Source organism: Sinocyclocheilus grahami, unplaced genomic scaffold (assembly GCF_001515645.1).
Source record: "Sinocyclocheilus grahami isolate Dianchi unplaced genomic scaffold, SAMN03320097.WGS_v1.1 scaffold127.1, whole genome shotgun sequence".
Lineage (NCBI taxonomy): Eukaryota > Metazoa > Chordata > Actinopteri > Cypriniformes > Cyprinidae > Sinocyclocheilus > Sinocyclocheilus grahami.
The window spans coordinates 948698-974466 of NW_015505306.1; the positions used below are offsets into that span (position 1 = coordinate 948698).

At 35.5% G+C, this 25769-nt stretch overlaps 1 protein-coding gene across 1 annotated transcript in view; it reads right to left on the reverse strand.

Moving 5' to 3' along the window:
* LOC107590432 (uncharacterized) overlaps positions 1 to 25769 on the reverse strand; it is a 35730-nt gene that overhangs the window by 7951 nt on the left and 2010 nt on the right. Inside the window, exons 2-15 of the mRNA XM_016279175.1 lie at positions 25252 to 25325; positions 20834 to 20929; positions 18381 to 18450; positions 18148 to 18222; positions 14866 to 14945; positions 11285 to 11408; positions 11028 to 11169; positions 8722 to 8828; positions 8462 to 8603; positions 8258 to 8330; positions 4191 to 4279; positions 1999 to 2178; positions 712 to 837; positions 407 to 595 (exon numbers count right to left, since the gene is read on the reverse strand). Coding sequence (XP_016134661.1) covers positions 407 to 595; positions 712 to 837; positions 1999 to 2178; positions 4191 to 4279; positions 8258 to 8330; positions 8462 to 8603; positions 8722 to 8828; positions 11028 to 11169; positions 11285 to 11408; positions 14866 to 14945; positions 18148 to 18222; positions 18381 to 18450; positions 20834 to 20929; positions 25252 to 25325 — 1567 coding nt within the window. The remainder of the gene's footprint in view (positions 1 to 406; positions 596 to 711; positions 838 to 1998; positions 2179 to 4190; positions 4280 to 8257; positions 8331 to 8461; positions 8604 to 8721; positions 8829 to 11027; positions 11170 to 11284; positions 11409 to 14865; positions 14946 to 18147; positions 18223 to 18380; positions 18451 to 20833; positions 20930 to 25251; positions 25326 to 25769) is intronic.

Genomic DNA, 25769 nt, shown 5'->3' on the forward strand with positions numbered 1-25769 from the left:
ATATGCATGGAAATAAGGGAATGCACAAAATGACGTGTGGAGAAATGTCTTAAATGTTTGAACAAGTTCAGATGGTCATGTTGTGATAGTATATATTTGGTATACACAAATATAGTAAGGTAAAATGGGCATCACAAAGTGTTGATGTATTAAAACTGCTCACATGACTCTTAATATTTGGGTGGCATATTTTGAGGCATTTATGTCACATTAAACAAATCATGTGTTTATTTGTGATGCTGCAGGCATTACCTCAGCCGTCTTCTGCAGTTCCTCCTTCAAAGTCTTCTTACTGTCTTCTGTGTCTTTCAGTAAGTTTTCAGTCATTGCATCATCTTATAAATCATCTTAAAAATGATATAAATCATTTTTCAGCAAACAGAGAGATGTGATGAGGAACATTTACCTTAGTAGCCTCCAGGCCTCTCTGTTTCTTTCCGGAAAGCTGGTTCTTCAGATCTTTGATTTCAGCCTCCAGGAGCTGAATGACCTCCTCGTAGTCTTGTTCAGCACTGTTGGTCTCTTTCTGAACAGCCTCTGCTACCTGCAGCTTACTTTTCAGAGACTTGTTCTCCTCCACTGTGGCTGTGGCCTTCTGTTTCATCCATATGCATGGAAATAAGGGAATGCACAAAATGACGTGTGGAGAAATGTCTTAAATGTTTGAACAAGTTCAGATGCTCATGTTGTGATAGTATATATTTGGTATACACAAATATAGTAAGGTAAAATGGGCATCACAAAGTGTTGATGTATCAGGCAGAACTCTTGCTCCACTGCAAGCACTTTGATCAGGATTTGCCGCGGTAGCATCTTCCTGCTGAGGAGCGTAACTCCCTGTCATGAGCAACCTGGAAATATACTTAGCTGTCTAAGTTCGTACTGAATCCAAAAATTTTTTCCCCCTGACAATCTGTCTCTAAAAACTCATTCTAAGTGTTACAAAGTGTAAACTCAAGCTCAATATCCAAATATGGATTAGGATTCCCTTTTCATAACGGGTATTTCCGTCCATGTAAAATTGTGGTTATTTCAGAGGTTGGGAAACTTAGGCACACACACTACACCGGTAATCACTAGCATCCGAGCAATGAGTGCTAGGCAGAACTCTTGCTCCACTGCAAGCACTTTGATCAGGATTTGCCGCGGTAGCATCTTCCTGCTGAGGAGCGTAACTCCCTGTCATGAGCAACCTGGAAATATACTTAGCTGTCTAAGTTCGTACTGAATCCAAAAAATTTTTCCCCCTGACAATCTGTCTCTAAAAACTCATTCTAAGTGTTACAAAGTGTAAACTCAAGCTCAATATCCAAATATGGATTATGATTCCCTTTTCATAACGGGTATTTCCGTCCATGTAAAATTGTGATTATTTCCTGTGGTTATTTCAGAGGTTGGGAAACTTAGGCACACACACTACACCGGTAATCACTAGCATCCGAGCAATGAGTGCGAGAGAGATTAATATCACATTGTCTTTGTTATTTTTGTAATGTTGAATTCCGCTACATTTGCATGCTAAACTACACCTTCCTTTTTTTTTTTTTGCTAAACTGCAGTAATCCTTTTCTTTGTCATACTAAGGGTTGGGTGGGGTGGGGGGGCTAAAGAAGGCTTGATCCTCCTGAAGGACAAAAAAAACAAGATGTTGATGGGGGTCATAGTACAATGAAGCTTTACCTATAAATATGAAGATACATTTCTAGTTTTAAATCGTAATTTCGTATTTCAAATCGTAATCATAATTTTAAATTGTAAAATGGCAACATCTGAATTGGTTAATACCATTAACATTACCCAAGCAGTTAAACTAAATATGCTATAAAAGTGAAGTGAATTTATTGCATGGATGGTGCAAAAACATAATGTCAGTGTGCACACGCTGGTGATTTGAAAAAGAAGTGAAAAATATAAAAAATTGCACTTCAGAACTATGAACTATGTGATTTTCTAAAAAGTGAATGCAAGTCCACATCAAAATGATTGTGAAAATTAGTGATTATTTCCTTTATCTATAGTTGACTGGCTGAAGACCATGTTATGCAGCTGCAGCATAAAGGTGTAAAAGCATGTTTCTATACCTCCATACGACACCGTTCCCTGAGGGTCTGTAGTGAGACTCTCTCTGAGCTGCCGTCTCTTCTCATCTGTTACATCCAAACCCAGGTACGACAGAGCCTGCAAAATGACCAAACTGTCAAAAACCTTCATCATTATAGTGCTTCTGGCCTATTCAATCACATCCTGCAGTTCTCCTATTCTAAAATACATTATTTTAATTAATTATTTAAATTTTTTATTATTTTATTACAAAACGATTTTTTGCTCAGAGCAAATTATTCTCTTGAAAAATTAAAAAATAACTATAAGCAATGGTGCTTAAATGTTTAGTGAATAAATAGATATTTTACGAGCTGACTGATGACTATGATTCTTTTTGGACTGCACAGCATCCAGCCATGCTTGAAAAGAGTATTACAGTTATGAGGTACGTACACAAGAGGGCAGTGTGGTAACAGAGGTCAAGTCAGTGGCGTTCAATAAATCCAGGTTTATGGTCCATAGGAGTTCAAAAGGCATTAATAAAGCTAATCAGATTAAGTTCAAACCTACAATCTGATACTGCCACAAAAGTAAGATACACCGTTCAAACAGCTATGGCAAGAAAACTGTCCTGTTCCAGATAAAACATCTACTTAAAAATAAGACAAACAGCAGAATAAACAGCATGACATCATATTGAAACTTTGGACCATGTCAAATACCTGTTCGTGTAACACTTAATATAGTGTGCATTGTGCCTTTAGTCCACATTTAAGTGCTCTGGTCCAGCGAGACCTAATCCTATTAATGGGCCGGTAGATTAGGGTCAGCCTCGGGATCAACAGGATTAAATTAAATCTCTGCTAAACAACTGCACCGTAACAAAGAGCAGAGACTGAGATGTATGAGGAAAGTGACACTGAGATATGATAGGCTATCTTCATAAGTACCCTGTCAGTTACTGAGATACAGGCTCCTTTTGAAGTCACTGGTACAGAGTTCAGTGGGGATTAACCCTTTAATCCCCTTTATGTTTTCTGAACTGTCATTAATTAAAAATACAGGTACAAGCTCATGCCACTGCAATAATAAATAATGCAGAACTATTTAGAGATTCTAAAAAAAATGTGTACCTCTAAATTAACAGTATTTATTTTAATTTATTTATTCTTAAATGTAAAAAACAAACAAACAAACAAAAAAATACACTCATATGATTTGAAGACGATAAAAAGGTTAAGGTCACACGACTTGTATACTACTCTTTTTATGTCACACTTTCACTCAGAAATAAACTGTTGATGTTAAATCTAGTTATTTAATTTTGTAACATTATCTAGCACAGTGGTTCTCAACCGAGGGCTGGGGCCCATTAGGGGGCCACAACATGACTAAAAATGTATAAATTATTTTTAATAATCAGATTCTAATCTAAATTAAAAATGCTAAAATAAACATACAGTAAAATCATGTTGTAAGCTGAAATGTATTTTCTTTAAATAAAATATTATAATCTAATACAAGTAATAAATAATAAAATATATATATTTCTTCTTCCTTGATATCTTTAATTGAAGAACATACAGCCAAAATCACAAAATGAATTAGTTTAATATATATCATGTTAATTAGTTTAATACTCGATACTCAATGTTCCTTTCTGTTAATAAAAAAGTTGAAAAACAAGCAGCTTTGTCACAATTACAGCAGAAATTCTGGAAATAGTCTATATCAGCAAGTCGTTGAATATTGTGTGTTGGAGAACAAGGGGCCTTCAAGTCAAAAAGGTTGAAAACCACTGATCTAGCCAGCTAATATAAAAATGTGAAAATGATTTTTGATAATCTTAGAGAGCATTTGTTGGACGGTTGGAAAATTATAATAGACTTCAATTATAGCTACAAAAATGTTGCAATTTTTATGTGTTAAATTGCAATATGTAACATATTTACCAAACATTACATGCAAAAAATTTTGTGAGGTCAGTGAAAATATTATCAGTTAAGTCAGCAGAAAAAAACCTTATTGTTGTGTCCTGGATTATCAGTCAAACGTTAACTTACCATGCACAGCACCTAAGAATGTTTCATAAAGCTTCACTCTGTGTACACATGCAAAACTGTTTGTATAAACTAAACCAGGCTTACCAGATCAACCTTCTCTGATTTGAGTCGTATGTGGGGGTCCAGCGAGATCTTGGGTTTGGAAACAGTGGCTTGTCTCTGTGTGGTGGAGGCTGAGGGGGAAAGTGGGACAGTAATTCACCTACTTTAAGAGTCATACTCACATTAGAGCATTTAGTGGTGAGCGCTAAAGTTAGCTGCATTGGGAAATGTGGTCTTAATGTTTTTTTCATTTTCTGGGAGCTCAAATGAATGGGTATTATATTAATACAATAAAGATTATGAACTCTGTGAGGGATTTGAATCGAGGGGGCGAGAGAGATAGCGATAGAGAAAGAGAGGCATTAACACCAGTGCTTTCAGTGGCGTGTGTATTGTCAAGCAACGCTCGCTATAAGAGCTATGAGATGATCACCCCCACCCTGGGGGCACACTCCTGCAGGGGATTTAGCTGCCTTCTGATGCTCATGATTGACAGCTTGAGCTCAGACACGTCAGACTCAGACAGGTCCCATGCTGGTAATTCAGGACCAACACACACAGCAGGAGCTCGCTCAGGAGGAGTGGATTTAACAGGTGGTACTGATGGTACACAATCCAGGACAACTAAAACAATTCAGATTAATAATGCTTCTATGAGTGTTCCACCAGAATTGCAAACATGTGGAAAGCCAGCGTAACTATTCGCCAAAGGGTTAGTTCACATAAAAATTGAATAATTTACTCGCCTTCATGTTGTACAAACATGTATAAATTCCTTTCTTCTGTGAAACACAAAATGTGAATTTCAGAAGAATATCCTGGCCACTGTTTTCCTTATAATGAAAGAGAATGGGGGCTCCAACATCACAAAAAAAAGTACATAAAAAGTGTCTCTATAACTTGAGCGCTACATTCTTAGTGTTCTCAAACTACATATGGCAAAATTAGACTGACATTATGTCATGATGACGTCTGTAGTCCATCATGTAGAGCATCATGGAGGGGTGTTACACAAAATTATCCATGAAAAATAATTTATATTTCAGTCTGTTTCTCACACAAAGCTATTATGACTTCTGAAATCCTGGAATATATTACATGATTCATATAGACCACTATTATAATACTTTAATGGTGCTTTTTGTCATTTTTAGTGGTTGACAGCCCAAGTCCCCATTCACTTTTATTATATGGAAAAGAGCAGTATAGATATTCTTGAAAAGTTCTCTTTTGGTTTTCATGTCATTTGGGTCATGGGGTGAGTATTGATGACAAAATTTTTATTTTTGTCTGAGCCATCTCTTTAATAAAACAATTATTAAATCTATAAGCCAAGATCAAAATCTGACACATAAGCACTTATAAACTAAAAGTCAATTTATATTAATAGTGTTTTTAACCTACACTCTCATAAAAAAGGTTCAAAACTGTCAAAGGGGCAGTACCCTTTCAAAAGGTGCAAATATGAATACTTTAGGTAATAATATGTATATGTACCATTTAGGGGTTAATAAGGTAAAAATGTACCTTTTAGCTTTTGTACCTTGACCCAGTGACAGCTTTGAACCATTTTTTCCAAAAGAGAGTATTGTAATACATTACTTTATCTGACAACCCCCCACCCCCCCCCAGCTGTAAACATCACTCGTCCATGCAGAGCAGAATTCTACAACAATCTCTACATCTCTACAAATCACAATGATTAAAGAATGACAACGAATGAGTCTGAGCGCATCTCTTTCTTTCTAGGAAGGACACCCAGAAGGGCTTTTGTAGGATTACAGCACCTATTTAATTCAGATAAGTCGGATCTGCCTTATTCTTATAAGATTTTATCAGCTAGTCTGGATAAATGGGTAATTAAGCACTATGCACTTTATAGACGTCACGCATGATTAGAATGCTATGCCTGTAAACACAACAACATCCAGAGTTCAAGGGCGTGCCAGGTATGCTTACATCCGGTCTAGATTAACCTTAGGCTCTGGGCCAGAGATAGCCTGATGGACAGGTGCATGGTGCATATTTCAGTTTGGAGACTGGACACTAAAGCCACACTTGAAAATGTCTGAATGTCATTGCATTAAATAACAATTTACAAACACAGAAACAATGAGTTTACTGTAAAAAAAATTAAAAAAATAATATATATATATATATCTCCTTACAAAAAAGTAAATTTACTTGAGAAGAAAAATAGTGTATTATAATAAAAATTGTTTTCAGGGAATATATTTTGAGGGTTTTAGAATTTATAATTAATATGCATAATTAATATTCATTATCAATATTTATAATTAGGTTTTTGAACTTTATCCACTGGCAATTTATTTTTGTTTTAAGCATAAATCTCAATAAGTACTGTTAGATTTGCGCCAAAAAATAAAACAACCAAAAAAAGAGCCAATGGGATAAGAAAAATGCTGTTTGTTTTAGTTCAGTAAGCTAGCCTCTTATACTCATCAAGGCTGCATTTATTTGATCAATTTTTTTTTTAAATATATATATATATTCTGAAATATCATTAATAATAATTCATATCATTATTACAATTGAAAATAACGGCTTTCTATTTTAATTTATTTTAAAGACAGATAGATCACATTTTAAAAAGTTGGGTTTCAAATGATAAAACAAATATACTGTTAGAAAAATGTTAGGGTAAGTTCATAAATAAAATAACTTAGTAAACTTAGTAAATAAAATAGTTATTTTCAGTAATTGATTATTCTGAGAAAATGTCTAGCATAATTTTTTTCATATTCCACTTGGTTTGATATATCTAATACATGGTACATTCAAACATAATAGAAAGACATTCAGTCATTTTTAAGTGTGAATTAAGTGTCAAAATGTAGAGAAATAAAATGGTGATTATTTTTTAGCATAGAAAGATTTCAGCATCTGGAAAAGTGACTTGACATGTCAACATACACTCAGACTGCTTCTTCAAAGTATCTAAGAGCATAAAATGGACTTAAGTGGCTTTCTCTGTATGGTTTCTTTAACAATTTATCAATCCCTTTTTGTGCCCCAAGAAAGGATTACACACTATGCACAGCAAGCCAATCTGTACTAAACAGCTACCCAGCTGCTGTGAACTGAGATAAGAGCACTATCTGACTCAACATGAAAGACGCCTTCCTTTCTTATTTTGGTACGTCTTCTAGAATTTGATTGTGTAATTTAAACACCTCACAAACATACCCGACCCCTGGAGCACAGAGAGATTATTTTGCAACTAGCCGTTGATTAAAATCCAAACACTGCTACTGACTAATCCCCAATCTTTCTCTCTGAAAATAAATAATTGCTTCGCAAGAAATCCTGTTTCTCTGAGTGATGGTTAATTTTAGATGCAGTCTGTAAGGTACAGTAACTCAAAGAGCAACTACTTTCTGTATTCATGAACCTGCATATGCACACCACTGATATTTTCCCTTTTAGTCTGTAACCATGAAGGATTTTAAAGGATGTCCTTTACAAACACAGTAACAATGGGTTTACTGCAAAAAATACAAATTAAATTAAATTAAAGATACAAATTAATCAATATGTTTGTCTTTTTTATTCCAGTAAGAATATCATCCTATCTATCTATTTTCAGGATTCTTTGATGAAAGGAAAGATAAAAATAATTATTTTACATTTATTTGAAATAGAAATCTTTTGTAAAATTACTGTCACTTTTGATCAATATAATGCATCCTTGCTGATTAAAAGTATTAATTTCTTTAAAAAAAAATAGTACTGACCCCAAAATTTTGAACGGTAGTGTATTTATTACATTTTCTCACTCAAGTAAATGTATCTTTTTAAAATAACATTGAGATATTTTTCAGTAAATAAAAAAAATTGCAGTAAAACAATAATGTAGTATGATAGAAAGGCACAAAGAGCACAAGATCTTGTGATCACTTTGCACAAAATGTACTCATTTTGAAAGGTTATGAAATTAGAGTACTCCTTTCAAAATGGAAATATGAGCCTTATAAATAACAAAATCTGCACTGTTCATGTGGGTGATAAGAATGGGTGGAAACTAGCTGTAAAGCTTATTAAGATAGAGTAAAGGGGGTTAGACCTATGAATCCACCTTCGTGACGTACCTGAAACCTGTATGTTTGGAGGACAGATATCCGGGGAGGATGAAAGCACTGGAGCTGTTTCCTCTTGTCGCATCTATGAGTAGAAAATGATGAAGTACTGCTTAGCAAAAAGACCATAACAAGTGTGTGTATTATGTAAGCCACAAGACTCTCTTGTTGAAATGTCAAAGACACGACATGATCTGTACACTAGTAAACACTCACCTCAGGAGATCGGACATGAACCTTTAACCGGCTGGAGTTGCATCCGTTCCCAACCCCCCTCTGAACTCCATTATGCAATGATGCACTGTTGGAGAAAGGTCCTTTTCCTGGGATGAAGGCAATATCCACCACTGGTTCTTGACTTCAAGGGCAAAGAACAGGGACACAAGGTACATTATGTAAAAGAAAGAAGTACAAAGACACTGATTAATTATTAAACATTGATCAAAAGACAAAGCTACATTGAACAGAGTGAATACCTGAATTTGACTTTGTTGAGCACACTTTTGGCCTCCTCATATGTGACTCCTATCAATGACTCCTTGTTAATGGTGATAAGCTGATCTCCGGGTCTGAGCCGTCCATCCTATAAGACCAAAGGAATGAAAATCCTTACTAAATGTTTCTGATCAGTCACAATTCATGGCAGACATTCAGTTTGAGAAAGCTGTCCCAACAGGATCAGCAGGAACATAAGCCACTGTACTACTCATCACCAGGTGGAGACCTCTCTCATGTCACAGAGGACACCACTACAGCAAGTCCATTCTCTCAGAGACACCAAAGTCACTAAAACTACTCAACTGTGCCAAAAGTCTCACATTCGAGGGAGTCCAATCCGCTCCCTACCATTTCCAGAAATTGAGGGTTTAGGAATGCATGATATAATATCAATATTGGCCAAAAAATATCATCAATTTTGCAGCAGGTCAACCTATAACACAATTTAAAAAATCTTTACTTAAAGCCAGTCAGATGTTTTTATACATGGCATTTTGTATCTTTGCCGTTTCTTATATTTCTTGAAGATGCTTTTCTTTTAAAACAGAAATTTTAAAAAGACCGTTTTCTGCAATTTAACCTGTTTGTAAATTAAAAGCCGTTTTCACTGTATGCACATGATGCCTGGAATCATTTAAAACACAGAGATTTTGACTATTAAGTTGAGATTTTTGTTTGTTTTAGGCTCACAAATTTTAGACTGTTATATTTGATATCTGCCAATACATCAGTTATTTGCTTCAAAATATAAATAATTATTATAAATAAATATAATAATTTCCTTATCATTGTATCCCCAAGTCAGTTTTTAAAAAAAGCTTTTTTGTTTGTTTTTGAAAGAAAAAACGTTCTCTTATGCTCACCAAGGTTGCATTTATTTGATCAAAAATACAGCAAAAAGAGTAATATTGTGAATTAATAATATATATATATATTAAAATTTTATTTATTCCTCTTGCTACAAAGCTGAATTTTCAGCATCATTACTCCAATCTTCAGTGTCACTTGATCCTTCAGAAATCATCCTAACGTGCTGATTGGCTGCTTAAGAAACAGTTCTTATTATTATTAATGTTGAAAGAAGTTGTGCTGCTTAATATTTTTATAGATTAAAATGTCTCTACTGTTACGTTTGATCAATTTAATGCATCCTTGCTGAATAAAAACATACATTTCTTAAAACCCCACACTTTTGAGTGGTAATGTACCTATTTTTCTGTATGCAAAAATACTAATTAAGATAATTATTCTTGCAGTTCTAACTATGAGCAACAATAAAAGTGATTCTTGTTTTTGGAGACAACAACACTAACATGCAAGTAAACACAAAATCAAGGACTAGACAAAACAAAACAAAACAAAAAAATCCACTAAATGGCCAAAAACACGGTTTATTTCAGATAGCTCTGAGTTCTGAGCATTGATTCTGGTTAAACAATTTAAAACGGACATGGAACCTTATATAATAGGTGTCACAGATGGCCAACAATCTGACACTGAAAATCTAAGTGATATTGAATATCTGAGTTTCAGCACAATAGTCCTGTAGGTGAATGCTACAGCTGCCCTCCCCATTCTGAGTTTTATATTCCACAGGGAGGGTGATGCCCTAGATGGCCTTCTGTACACCTGACCTCTGCAGTCTGCTGTGACAGCACTGTCAATCCACAGAACAGCCCACCGGAGCCTTTACCTATTTTGTCTATCAGGGAAAACACTCAAGCCAATGTAAAGCAGGGGATAAATTGCTTAGATGGTTTCCAGGAGATCTCTACCTACTTAAGAGGAAACCTTTGCACAGGCTCAGGCTATAACGCAGTAGTCTGACATTCTAGGATGTCATCCTCACATTAATCCTAACCCCTCTGCGATACAGATGGCTAAATGTGTTAGAGCTTAATGGTAAGGTGTAAAGTGATCCTTGCTTTGGGAGAGAAGATTCTTGGAGGTTTATAATCTGTTTCTTCTCCAGCTCAGACTAAACACTTCCTCAAACTGTATGACATCTCCCACTCATTTATGTCCATTGCTCTCTCTCTTTCTCTGTCTCATTCAATCATAGTTTGAAGACAAATGACAATGCTTAAATCTCCATATAGGAGCTGTCCGCACAACCTCACCTGCACAGCCATTCAGCACTTGTTATTCTCAAATTCAAACAGCTAAAACACAATTAACCAATGGTTCTCAATCAGGGGGCATGGCTCCTGTGTGAAAACACGTATACCCAGATTATGCACAAATACATGCGCACACAGCTCATTAAAGAGTCCCACTCTCTCACCCGATGACAATCTCCTCCAGACAGTACTTCCTGGATAAAAACTGCAGGGCCATCAGGTCTGTTGGAGCCACCGCCGATGGTAATACCCAGACTGCAGGAGCGAGCGACTGATATCAGCTGAATCACACCTTCACCTGGGTGACTGAAACCAAAAATACACACACAAACTCTGTATTACTAGAATGAACTGTTGATCAAAATTGTTAAAACAATTCAGACAGTAAACACAACTAAATCATTGTTTTCCATTGTTTTACCTTAGGGAGCGTAGCAAGGGTCCTGTGTTGTTGTAGTTACTCTGAGAGCCAGCAGGACTAAGCAACAGAGGACTTTGAGATCTGGATGAAGACCCTGATGATGTGCTGTCCAAGTATCTGCCTGCTTTAGTATAAAAAGATGCATAAGACGTGAGTGAAAAATTAATGATCGCAAACTGCCTGATATCAACCTTGACATATTACTAGGTAGTTAGTAATTATGAAAGCTTTTATAAGAACCACCAGAGGGCAGTGACACAACCCATCAATTCATCTGTTTGAAAAATAACAGAGGCTTCTGTACATAAAGAACAAGAGTTAGGCCCAATCCCAATTCTACCCCTTAGCCCTCCCCTTTCCCCTACCCTTCAGTTTCGCGAATTCACGTGAAGGGGTAGGGGTGTCTCGATTCTCTTTTGATTGGAGGGGTAGGGGTAAGGGGAAGGGCCGAAGATTCAAACAAAGATTTTTCGGAACCACACTTCAAACGAAGGGGTATGAATTATCTCAGCGTAAACCGGCTTCAGCGGCAACATGGCTGCCCAAACATCTGTGTGTTTCTCTTTTTAGAGTGAGTTTACTTCAAAAACAAAAAACGATTTTATCCTCTCGTTGCTGGAAAATATAACGAGCGATTCAGTATTTAAACTGTTATTAATAAAAGTCGTGGGGCAGTGTTGACAAGTTTCTTTGCTCCTGGATGTGTGAGCTGTGCGATATCTGATGTGTGTGTGTGTGTGCGTGTGTCAGTAAGCAGTGCGTTTATATAGAACGGTAATTAAAGGCTCTAATGCACACCAGCACACCAGTAGGTGTGAGTATTGTAGGAGCTAGACGACGTATGGTGACGTGTGACGGCATAGTATTGGTGTCCCGATTCTTAGGGGAATATTTTCACCCCTACCCCTTGACACTCTGTTTCAAGGGACAAGGGGAAGGGGTAGGGGAAGGGGAAGGGGAAGGGGTAGGGGAAGGGCAAGGGGTATAAAATAGAATTGGGATTGGGCCTTAGTGTATCCAAACTAACTAAAAATAAAGATGCAAAACCTTTGCTTGTTATATGCCACCGTTCAAAAGTTTTAGATCAAAACGATCTTTCATCATTTATATATTTTTTAAGAAATTAATAATTTTATTCAGCATGATGATGCATTAAATTTATCAAAGATTACAATAATAAAATGTATAAATGTTATCAAATTTTCTATTTCAATTAAATGCTCTTATTTTTAACTTACTATTCATCAAAGAATCCTGGAAAAAAAAGTGTCACATAAAAATGTGAAGCAGCACATCTGCTTTCAACATTGATATTAATAAGAAATATTTCTTGAATATTTCTTCAGCTTTGTTATCATATGAATAAATTACATATTAATGGAAAACAGTAAAACAGTTATTTGAACAATTCAAACTTTTGAACGGTAGGGATGCACCAATACCACTTTTTCCAGTACTCCCCCGATACTGATACTCTTATTTTTGGTACTTGCCGATACCGAGTACCGATACCAATATTTTTATTGCATTTGTAAATTTTTTAAATATTGGGTACAGAAACCAAAAGTGTATGCATAATATTAGTTGGTTAACTTCATTTATAAAATAGATACAGTCAAACCAAAATTTATTCAGACACCTTCAACATTATCACAGTTTATTTGCTATAGTTTAGAAAATAGTAATAAAATATGACAAGAACTCAGGGTTAAACTGTGTCAGAACAAATTCATCTTGATAATGTTAGATAATTTTGATAGAAAGGTATGTAATGGATTACAATCAACCAAAAATTATTCAGACAGCTGTTAGTATGACAGTATTTACACAACTATCAATACTTAGTTGGGCAGCCCTTAGCCTTAATGACAGCCTGTAGTCTCCTGGGCATGCTGTCACCCAGGTTCATGCAAACCTGAACTTAAATTTTTTCCCCAAACTCAGTCTGAATAATTTTTGGTCCCAAATTTGTATCTGTTTTACTGGTAGTCCACTGTGTGAAAAATGTTTGCGTATAATTTGTCACAGTTTACTTTATTTTGCTATCCTTACTTACATAAATGAACTATAGTGTCCTGCACCCACTAGTAAAAAAAATAAATAAATTATATCTGGTCTCTGAATAATTTTTGATTTGACTGTATATCCTTCGGTTATTTTCACACTTAATTATGCCCATTAAAATGTTTTTTTTTCATCTGAAACGTGCTGCGATTTATATTCCAAAGCCACATATAATGCAGAAACACTCAAGCAAGCAAAACGCGCGCAACTCGTGTACGTATTTGTACTGGTGCAGAATGAGAGGGACAAGTACAGTACAGCCTAGCACATTTCACACAGGCTACTAGATTGACTTTCGCCAGAAAGTCGTGTATGCCTAAGGTTGAAAATAAATTATGTTTATAGTGAATGCCTCTATAAATGGTCTTATTTTTACGATTTAATTTTAATCCAAATGATGCGTGCTAAGTGAGTGAACATCAAAAATCACACAACAGAAGTGCGCCCCCGCTCTCTCTCTCTCTCTCTCTCCCGTCGCGCGCTCAATCCACTCAGCGTGCTTTGTTTATCAGCTCGTGCACATCAGCTATACAGGCATTAATACTGAATGTTTAACATTATATTCATTGCAAACATATACTTCGTAGACATCCTTAATCTCTAATAACTCCATTCTGCTGTCTGTTGTTCTGTTGTCGGTGTTTCTTTGTCTGAATATGGCACTTATCGCATGCTGTGTGGTATCGGCGTTTGGTATCGGGGCATTTTAACAAGTACGAGTACGAGTACAGGAGCTCAGTATCCCTATTGAACGGTAGTGTATATAAAAAGGTGTGCTGAAATCAAGAGAAGCTGTCATGTTCATAAAAAGTCATGAGTTTAAAGTTTGCAAACTGAAGTTTGTGGTATTGTCAAAGAAAATGTCCAGATGAATACTTCGGACCAAAGCTCTGTCTCATTTGCACTTTTAAATTAAAGACTCAAATTAAACTATTTGCTGTGCTTAAAGCAAGTTACATCATTAGAATATTCTACACTGAAGGGAGAGCAGGGATCAGACTGAGCAGCCAGTGCATGAGCACACGCTCCGTTCTCAACAGCTTTTTCTGTGGAGTGTCTTTCCTCGGGCAGAAACAGATGTTCAGAATTGCATAATAGACAAACGCGCTGTCTTAAGCCATTTTCAAGGGCTGATTTGTTTCTCCCCTAAACATTATAATTATAATTGACTTGAGTCCTAAAAAAGAGATTGCTTTTTGAAAACACAGTTTGTATTTATGTATATTGTTTTACATTCATATTTGAGAAAGAGTAAAACTGTAGACATTAAAAAGAGATGATGATGAAGAGCTTTCTCCCTCTCCTCCTCCTGTTTGTTAGCCAGTTGTGAGGATCATATTGCATGAATCAGCATTTCATAACCTTTGTTATATCAGGGAAGTAGTGAGGTTAGGAAAGAGACATTCTAGTACACCTGAGCACAGAAATGAAAGAATTTACAGAAGGCAATACTATTTAAAATGTGTATATATTTTGTCTACTATAAACTAGACAATGACTGAAAAATAGAAACGTACTATGCTGAATGGGTGAATTCCTGGTAGATCCTGTGCTGCCGTTTGAGCCGTATTTTTCAAGGAGCTCTGCAAATTCTTGCCTACACAAAGACAAAAGAGGAAATAACAATAAGGTAACCAACCAAGCAAAAAATTTAAACCTTCAATAACATCATACAAAAAATCAAAAAACAAATACATTTAGACACCTAAATTACATAACGGTTCTTACTGCGCTCAGATTATGTAAGAATAGCTTGCACTATTCCAAAATAATATCATGTCAGTTAATTAATTTGTGAAGGACTCAGGAATGTTATATACACAATCCAAATATCCTCTAAGCAGATATGACTCTCTAGAGACCTGAATACATATACAGGTGCATCTCAATAAATTAGAATGTCGTGGAAAAGTTTGTGTATTAATTTCAAATTGTGAAACTCGTGTATTAAATAAATTCAATGCACACAGACTGAAGTACTTTAAGTCTTCTTATATATATGGCAGAATATTTTCATAAAAGCTTAAAATAAAATAAAAATCATGAAAAATTATAAAAAACATAATTTGGAACAATAACTGAAGATTGAAGATTTATATAATCAGTTTTTCCAGTAAATGTGTGTTTATGAATGTATAGTTGTCATATATTGCTGGAAAACAACTGGTCCTACCAAATCATTGTACTGTTACTGAAATATAAAGCAATGTCAATGGATTTCGTGATCAGTCTACTGAGTAAAAATAAACATGCTGAGTTCTCTTTAGTTCCCTTTAGTTGAGCTGGGCACCATCTAAAGTCTATTTAAATATTCCCCTCCATCTCAGTCCATTTTCCCCTAGACACCTCTTGAGTGTCAAATATAGGTCAACAGAAATGTCCTGTCACTGGACTCAAACCATATTCAGTTATGGACATGTGTCCATTACACACTGGTGCACAGTCTCGGCCACTGGCCTCTTTACCTACATGCAGGTGTCCCTGAGTGGCTCCAAAGACACATGCAAATCTAAGCAGACCTTTGCTTCTTTTAACTACAATGCAAAGTGATTTTGACGGTTGAGAAGACTATATAAGGACAGCCAAGCCTTCAATAACTACTGTAGACCCATAGATCTCTGCGTTCCTCCATACCAGAGCCAATTTATATTTATTCTAAGCCCAAAATATTTAGATGAAGTACATGATGCAATGTAAAAAGAGCTTTTTCCTCCTTTTCCTCCATCCTCAGGACGGGTTATCAGTGCGGATTAAAGGGAGGGAGGTCAGACAAGGTTGTGATGCATATGGTAAGGAGCTGACTCTAAAAGGCTTGAGCATTGTCTCGATACATACACATTCTAAACCATCTTCCTCATAAATACACACAAACAAAAAGCCCAGAAATGCTGCGCTGAGTCTTTCGGTCCCTGAAGACTTCCAGGTTGTTGATATGCGGGTGAAGGCAGCGGAGGTCTGTGCATGGAGGCAGAGGCGTAATCCCTTCAATGCGCATTGGTTAAGGGCAGAACGCAGATTAAAGCATGGAGACGCAAGGACTCATCTCATCATGGCTTAAACTGTGAGTCTGTTTTCATTCTCCCTCACTCTCGCTCCCTCCCGTATCTCCATGCACGCAATGCAGGGTTCTTCCTTCATTCATGCAAACTGCTGCCAGTCCAGACCCATGGGACTGAATCTCCTGCCAGTATGTCCGTATATAAAGTTCAAAAGTACACTGCGGTCATGCCACTGATTCTTACAGTAAACACATCCGGGATTCTGCATAAAATATGTCTGATGTGTACCAAACTCTGGAATATCCATTTATTCTAGCGGCTTACTCACTCATTTGAACTAGATGCTGCATGAACAGGGGTTATTGCACTATTCTGTCTAAATAAATAAATAAAAAGTGAATTTAGGGATCACAACATTATAATGTATACTGAAAAAAATTATGTAGAAACAGTTTTCACTCAGAAATTGCTATTTGATTTCACAAATATTTGCAAAGAAATGGGAGGTATCACATTGAATTAAACATGAACATTTGAAAAGACTGAAATAGTATTTTCTTGTAAAACATACTTTTTTGTTTTATTTACATCTTCTAAAAATACATTTGTACAGTGTACAGTATGAAAAATGGATATTCATTTTGAGATTTGCTAAAGGTTACATTTAACTGTTAATTTAGTAGTTAGTTGTGAGCATTATAGATTAGGGCAAAATGTAAAAATAAGGGAAATGAACAAGCATTATTACATACACTAAGGATATACAATATTATAATCAAGTTTGAGGGCAGTGTAGTTTTCTTTAAGAAATGTATACTTTTATTCATCAAAGATGCATTAGATAGATAAAAAGTGGCTGTTATAATGTTACCAAAGATTTCTATTTCAAATAAATGAAAATATTGTTTATAAAGTGTCCAGAATCATGGTGTTTTAGTTTCTTCAGGAAATCAACCTGTGAATGGCTTCCTTATAATTGTCTGTGTATATTAAACTAGAACAGGAAAAATTTCACATTTCACATTTACATGAAAAATGTGAGGAAAATGAGAGAATTATAAATGCGCCTGGAAAAAAAATATTGCTCATTACTACATAGACCTAATTTAACTAAAGTTTTAAAGAGTGAAAAAGTCACTAGCATTTCCATGAGCAGGAATGTCGTTTTTCCATTGATAGTTTTTTTCTAGTGAGTGAAGTTAACAGTGGAGAGAGGCAGTATGGGAGCCCTGCGGGCCCAAAGCTTGTCTTTGAATAGCACACCAAGAGACTCACATGCACTGCCAATACTCAGTCAGATCTAGTTTATGAACAAAATTATTCATCTTTCATTTAATTATTTAACATGTCTTCTAAGGGGTCTTCATGCTCACCAAGCCTGAATTTATTTGTTCCAAAATACCGTAAAATATTGGTAAATCAAAATTTTTTTTTTTACAATTTAAAATAACTTTTTTATTTTTTATTTTAAAATGTAATTTATTCCTGTGATAACAAAGCTGACATCAGCCATTACTCCAGTCTTCAGTGCCACATGATCCTTCAGAAATCATTCTAATATGCTGATTTGCTGCTCATAATAGCATCCTTGCTGAATAAATGTATTAATTTCTTTAAAAAAAAATGTTGCTGACCCCAAACTTTTGAACAGTAGTGTATATTTTATAATTGTGGCTATTGTGCTCAATGTGCTTTGATAATTTAATGTTCAAACGTTTTTTTTTCCCTTTGGAAGCTGCTTTTGAAATGACGTTTGTGATCTTCAGGGATGGTGTTATAATGGATAGATCAGTGGCTTACCTGGCTTCCTCATCTCTGGCTATGAGAAGGCACATATGATTGGTTGAGGATGCTGCTCTAAGAATGTCCACCGCTCTGCAATCAAACAACAATATCATACATTAAGTGTTTAGAATGACAAGTGGCTAATTTTGCAGGTAGAAAGTCATCACAGAGTTCATACAAGCAAAATAGAAAAATAAATTAAACAGAAAAAAATTAAAAATAAAAAACCAAGAGAGCAAGGTATGTACCGTTCATTTGTCACGCCAATCAAGCTTTCACCATTCACCTCTAAGATCTGGTCTCCAGGCTGCAGGTTTCCTAATAAAGCATTAATACAATAAAAACCATAAAGACCATAAATAAAACCCATGAAATGACTTGACAAATATATTACTATTACATACTACATAGTATTCTTTACGGTGCATTCACACAGGGCATCGACGTTAACACTTCTCATTTACTTTGAATGGGTGCTGTCATGCATTGCCGAATTGAATTGTGGATTGGCGTTGCTCACGGCAGAAGTTCAAAACGTTCAACTTTTCAAGTGCCAACGTTGTCACTATGACAGTCGTGTCAGCACCAAGCTTCTGACACCCTACATCAAGCATTGACGCCAACGCCCCACGTGAATGTACCGCTCCATATTATTCTTAATACTTTTTGCCATGTAAAGACAGACTACCATTCAAAAGTTCAGTGGGCCGGTCAGATTTTTTTCAAAAGAAATGAATACTTTTATTCAGCAAGGATGCATTAAATGTATCATGGTTCCAAAAAAAATATTAAACAGTACAACTGCTTTTCAACATTGAAAATAATAAGAAATAAACATATTTGAATGATTTCTGAAGGATCATGTGACACTGAAGACTGGAGTAATGGCTGCTAAAAAATTAAATTTTGCCATCACAGGAATAAATTACATTTTGTAAAAATGTAAAATATGTTGTATGTTTCATATATGAAAATGGTTATTTTAAATTGTAACAATATTTCACAACAGACCCTTTTCACAAGACTGTGATGATGCGTTTCAACAGTCATCAGCATTGTAAATCCTCCAAAGTTTTTTTGTATTTTCATTTGTTTTTTAATGTATGTACATTTATAACACTATACTGTGTATTATATTACATTTGCATCGAATTACAAACAACTAATTAACGCTAATGCGAGGATGTTTCTAATACAGCGTCTTTGGGAGTGACTGTAAATTTGACATTGTTCTCAGTACTGACTGCCGTTATCAGTCTCTATTTTTTTCCTTTTTTTGAAAGTCATGAAAACACTATCACAGAGTTTTTCTTTTGCTATTTGATTTTTTTATTTTATAAATTAAATAAATGCAGCCTTGGTGAGCATAAAAGGCCTCTATCAACAGCATTTAAAAAATCTTACTAACCCCAAACTGTTGAACAGTAATATATGTAGTCATTAAATCTGTAGTCTGTAGTAGATTAAAGAAGTCAAAAATGAAGAATTTAAGAACTAAGAACATAAAGAGCTAATGCTGATAACCTAAATAAATGTAATAGATATTTTTGTCATGCTAAGGTAATTGCAAGGTTACTGTGATATGAACTGCAATGCTTTTGACATAATTTAGCGACTCCTCATGTGTTTTAGTAAACTGTAGCAGTAGAAGAGACAGCATACAGCCCTCAATCTTTTTTTTCCCTGTAAGGCATATTAACAACAACATCTTCTCGACCCCTTCTACCATCACTTCAGAGATATCTTGTCAGAACAAATCAAATCCGGAAAGGAACAAGCTGTAAATTCTCAAAGGGGTCACCTATGTCCTACTCACTTCACTTCAGCCAAATATCACCTTTCCAGTGTCAGATTTTACAGACAACCTGGATTATAGGTACTGTGATTTGTCTTACCACCAAACCAAAGAAATGAGCCAGGAAGCTTGCTGACTTCTCTGAATGGTGAGCTGAGAGCGGGGCTAAAAACAAGCAAAGCCCCCTCAGAGCGCATGTGACCATATAAGCTCCCGTATACCCCGTGCTCGGCAGCAGCAGAATGGGAGGCAAACTCTAATTCCAGTCCGTCAGGGGCATTAACTCTAAGCACAGGGATGACGCTAAACTCCCCCTCACACGTGAGAGACTTAAGCAGAGGTATACGAAGTGAGACAGACAATCTGTATTGCAGAAATGTAAACAGCTGCACTGACACAGTATCCTTTCTCAATTTGTGTTTAAATTTCTCAGGTTCAATTTATGTGGCTATTATACATTATATATACAGTATACAGTATGTGGCTATATTAACAGATTTCAGTGTAAATAAAAAGTTTATCTCTAATACAGTAGATGCTTTGATTGATAATAACAAGATTGATTCATTTTGTTTATTAGCAAAAACTGTTATATAATGTGGATCAAAGCAATTGAATTAAACTGCTCAGATCAGATTTCAACTTCCCATGCTGGATGACTAGCCTGATCAGCTACGTTTTGCTGGTAACAATGTGATTTTGTTAGTCTAACAGTTAGACCAGCACCAAACCAGCATAAACTAGCCTGGACCAGCATGTAAATTCACATTTGTCTGAGCTATATCTTTTTCGGCAGTGTCTGAGAAACTATAAATTGATGTTTACATACATTTATGTTTTAGGAGACCACCTGGATAAATGTTAAGGCAAACTGTGATAAAAAAAAATGTTTTTGAGAAAACTTACCATCACTGGAAGCAAGGCCACCAGGTAAGATCCTCTTCACATAAACGCCATATTCCTCTCCTGTTAGTTCTTTCACACCACCGATCACTTTGATTCCTTAAGAAGAGACAAGCATGCGTCACTCAAAGTAAAATATTATTCTTCCATGCTTTTGTTTAGTTGTTGATATTGTATTTTTCATTCAAATAAATGTAAGCAAAACACAGAAATCATATCACAGTTCTTTACAACAGGCTGCATGACTAATTTCTTTGCCAAATGAATGCCACTACATTGCCAGTATGCACTGACAATTTGATCACAGGTGACTGTGAAATGAGAGATCTGAACATTCACTATTGTTTTCTGACAAAACAGACTGTGATTCATCTAAACAAGAGGAGATAAAGCAGACTTATGATATTTACCATGAACAATAGACAGCTTTACCTGATGCTTGCTGAAAGAGCTTTAACTCTCATTTGTTCCTATTTAGAAACCCAAAGCCGTTTTAATAGTTAAAAAAACATTCAGCATTTAATGTACAAACCCAATTCCAAAAAAGTTGGGACACTGTACAAATTGTGAGTAAAAATTTCTCAGTTTAAACATTTGATGTCATCTGTGTTGTATTCTGAATAAAATCTTGAAATTTGAAACTTCCACATCATTGCATTGTTTTTATTCACAATTTGTACAGTGTCCCAACTTTTTTGGAATCGGGTTTGTACTTTGTGCTGTGTGTAGATTGTAACATACACTATCATTCAAAAGTTCATAATGGGGGTCAGTATGATTAAAAAAAGAGAAAGAAATTAATACTTTTTTCAGCAAAGATGCTACATACATGGTTCCCACAAAAGAATTAAGCAGCACAACTGTTTTCAACATTGTTAATAATACGAAACATTTCTTGAGCATCAAATCAGCATATTAGATTAATTTCTGAAGGATCATATGACACTGAAGAATGGAGTAATGACTGCTGAAAATTCAGCTTTACCATCACAGGAATAAATTATGTTTTAAATTATTAAAATAGAAAACAGTTATTTTAAATTCTAATAATACTCTACAATACTGTTTTTACTTTACCCTAAAGCTTTTGAACGGTATTATACATTATATTTGTCACTTTGTTAAGGAAACTAATCCTAATGTAAATATGATAAATACTGCACCCCAGCTGCTGAAGGTGTGTTCCCATTTGTGTCTGATTTCAAGTCTGATAATAGAGGACTTAAACAGCTTATGTTCAATTGAGTCTCGCTAAAGTAAGGATTTACAGCTGACTTGGGTCAGTATTACTTTTAAGTATTACACACATAGGACTTTCAGAGCTTCAGGTATTTGGCGTGAGATTTGCATCCCCCTGACGTCATCAAGTAGAGTGAAATGAGTTTATTGGGTCAGTATGATTAAAAAAAGAGAAAGAAATTAATACTTTTTTCAGCAAAGATGCTACATACATGGTTCCCACAAAAGAATTAAGCAGCACAACTGTTTTCAACATTGTTAATAATACGAAACATTTCTTGAGCATCAAATCAGCATATTAGATTAATTTCTGAAGGATCATATGACACTGAAGAATGCAGTAATGACTGCTGAAAATTCAGCTTTACCATCACAGGAATAAATTATGTTTTAAATTATATTAAAATAGAAAACAGTTATTTTAAATTCTAATAATACTCTACAATACTGTTTTTACTTTACCCTAAAACTTTTGAACGGTATTATACATTATATTTGTCACTTTGGTAAGGAAACTAATCCTAATGTAAATATGATAAATACTGCACCCCAGCTGCTGAAGGTGTGTTCCCATTTGTGTCTGATTTCAAGTCTGATAATAGAGGACTTAAACAGCTTATGTTCAATTGAGTCTCGCTAAAGTAAGGATTTACAGCTGACTTGGGTCAGTATTACTTTTAAGTATTACACACATAGGACTTTCAGAGCTTCAGGTATTTGGCGTGAGATTTGCATCCCCCTGACGTCATCAAGTAGAGTGAAATGAGTTTATTGGATTTCAGGGGGCCAAAGCAACTCCATAAAGCTTCTGTAAATCTCCCTGGTGACAGAATGATCTTCCAGCAGTGATGTAAACTCTGTGCTGCACTGAATCGATTACTAAGTTCGTTAAACACAGAAACCTGTCTCACTTCATTGAGGTTAAAGGTATTGAGGTTAAAAGTATCTTTAAAGAAAGTTTTACATCGACCAAAATGAACAGTACCTTTGAAATACATTTTAAAATCATGTGCACTCACATGAGATGAAGACTTCAGTCATACCAGTAGCCTAATAAAAACTCACATATTGCACGTGAAGCAGGTCGCCTCATGGAGACTGCTATGTTGTGATCACATGACCTGCTAAAAACAATGCACTTTATCTCAATAACCTCTCTACACTGGAAACTTTCTCTCACAGAATAAATTAACTTAATAAAAAAATTAAATAATTTTTAGAATGCCATCAAGCTTTTGCACAATGCTGCATCCACACCACTAGGTGTTGTTTTAAAAACAAGACGAGTCCAGCACAACATAAACAAAAATACTGAGTTGTGACAAAACGGAAGTAGCGACAGAGCTTTTCTTCCGTATCGTGTCTTACGTCCGAGTGAAACGGAAAGGCGGGGACTTGGTTCTATGCATCGGTTATTGACTGGACGGAGGAAGATTTGAATGTGAGCTTGAGGTTGACTGTAAGAAAGGGGCGGGTTTTAAGCAGGCGAAACGACTGGAGACGCCTGAAATACGTTGACAGAGAGAAATCACCCAAAGAACCAGGTATGTGGTCAAAAAACCAGCATATGCATAAATGAATTTGTTCACAGTAAGATCAATAACATGTAATAAAAAATAGATAAACTTAGGGCTCATCTAAAAAAAATTATATTGAAAAATTAATTGCCTACATGCCAATTTGAAGATCCCTTATTTGAGAGAGTAACTGCAAATCAATGTTGTCAGGCCATTAATTGTTGAATCAACAGGAATGAGCTTTGATGCCAACAAAACATGAAAGCCTTTAATGAGATGAGCATCTTTCATACACTCTCAGAAAAAAAGGTACAAAATCTGTCACTGGGGCGATACCTTTTCAAAAGGCACACCTTTGTACCTAAACAGTCCATACTGGTACCTTAAAGGTACATAATAGTGCCTAAAGTGTATTAGTACCTAAAAGGTACAAAAGTGTTGATGGACAGTACAGATGCTTTAGATTCGCTTTTGGTCACACAGTTTAGTCACACTCATGGAATAATAAATATCCTCTTTTTGCTTCAGGCTTATCTGGTATTAATAGACAGACAATGTATTGGCACTAATTGAGTTTTGAGCTGGCATTGCAAATTAATAGATTCACTTCAAGATAAATCTTGAAAACACTTTAATGAGAAGAACAGCAACACAGTTATCCACAAAGTGTGTTCTGAACTAAACTCAAACTCAAAAAATTTCATATAACTCAAAAATAAATGCAAAGTAAGGACTGTGTCCTGGAAAAACCCTTGAATGCTTATCACAGTGTCACACTTAAGTCTGTACATGATAGCGCTGCAAATATGTGTTGTAAAATATTTCATTTATCGGTGCTGTTTTTATCCAGAGCACCACTTCCTGAGTCTGTATTCATGAAAATGTCTCCTAAAACAGAATCGTCTTGTAACACAATGGATTGTTGACTGTGCAAGTTGTGATGTAAGAAGGACAGGTTTAAGGAGCTTAGAGCTGCCTTCAAATAATGTTTTTGATCTATTGTGAAGAGGGAGATCAGGCTGCGGAATAAATATAACAAAGACAGCGCAAGACTTGAAAGACTGGAAATCAACCATACCCTAAACCTATCCCATCGCTTCGCTCCAAGTCTCCACCATACACTTTATTTCACTTCCCCATGGCCATTAGAGATCAGAGACTATGCTGTACAATAGGAATCTGATGCTTTGAATGATTTGGAGAGTCAGTGATTAATAACCCATTCATAACTACAGCATTTTGCTTCGTTACTGAATGAATGACGCGATGTCTGGCTCATTAAGACAGCGACTTGCCGCCATCTATGGCAGTTTTATTTTTAAATCTACAAGTATCACTTCAATTTGCCATAATTTATTGCTTTATTTATTATATTAATAATACACTTAATGGAATGTTAAGAATATGATATAAAACATGACATACAATTAATAAGAATAGAAAATTTTGCCTCTATAAAGGTAAAAAATGCACCTGTAAATCAATTTAAGGGGGCAAATATTGTCCTTTAATAGAAAAGGTGTGACTGTGGTCTAAGTGGAAGAGAGGGGGTACGCCGCTGTAAAAAGTTTGAGAACCACTATGATAGAAGATCTGATGGAATCTTTGGTAAATTATACAAACACACAAATGTACAATGAAATGAATATGTTATGAGGCACTTACCTAATCCATTCTCACAGTCTGTAAACTCCATAGAATGCACTGCTCGATCTACTCCATACGGACCCATCAGTGTCCTGTGCAGGACAAAGAAAAAAAACAGCATTTCATCCATGTTAAAACATGCAAAAACAATGCAGTAACATAGTGAGACTTGTTTGATTCATAGACATAAACAAGGTCCTATCATTTTTTGTTGTTGTTTTGTTTTGTTTTTGTGTTGTTTTTCTAAATTCAGTTAAATTTGAAGCCGGTGACTCAATTCTGAATACTGTAAAAAAAATAATAATAATAAATAAAAAGATACACTGTGAGTTTATGTGTGGGGTGAATTTGCTGTACTTGCTGTGCCTGTGAACTGTTATTAGTATCAAGCCCAGTTCTTTCCAGTGGGGAGTCAGAATAAATTATTTAGCATGAATGTCCTGCTTTGTACAGGCTCCTAAAATGGACTCTTTTTCTCATGAACTCAGAATCTGTGTGTGATTCTGATTTTTGAGATTATGTTTTACTTCGCTACT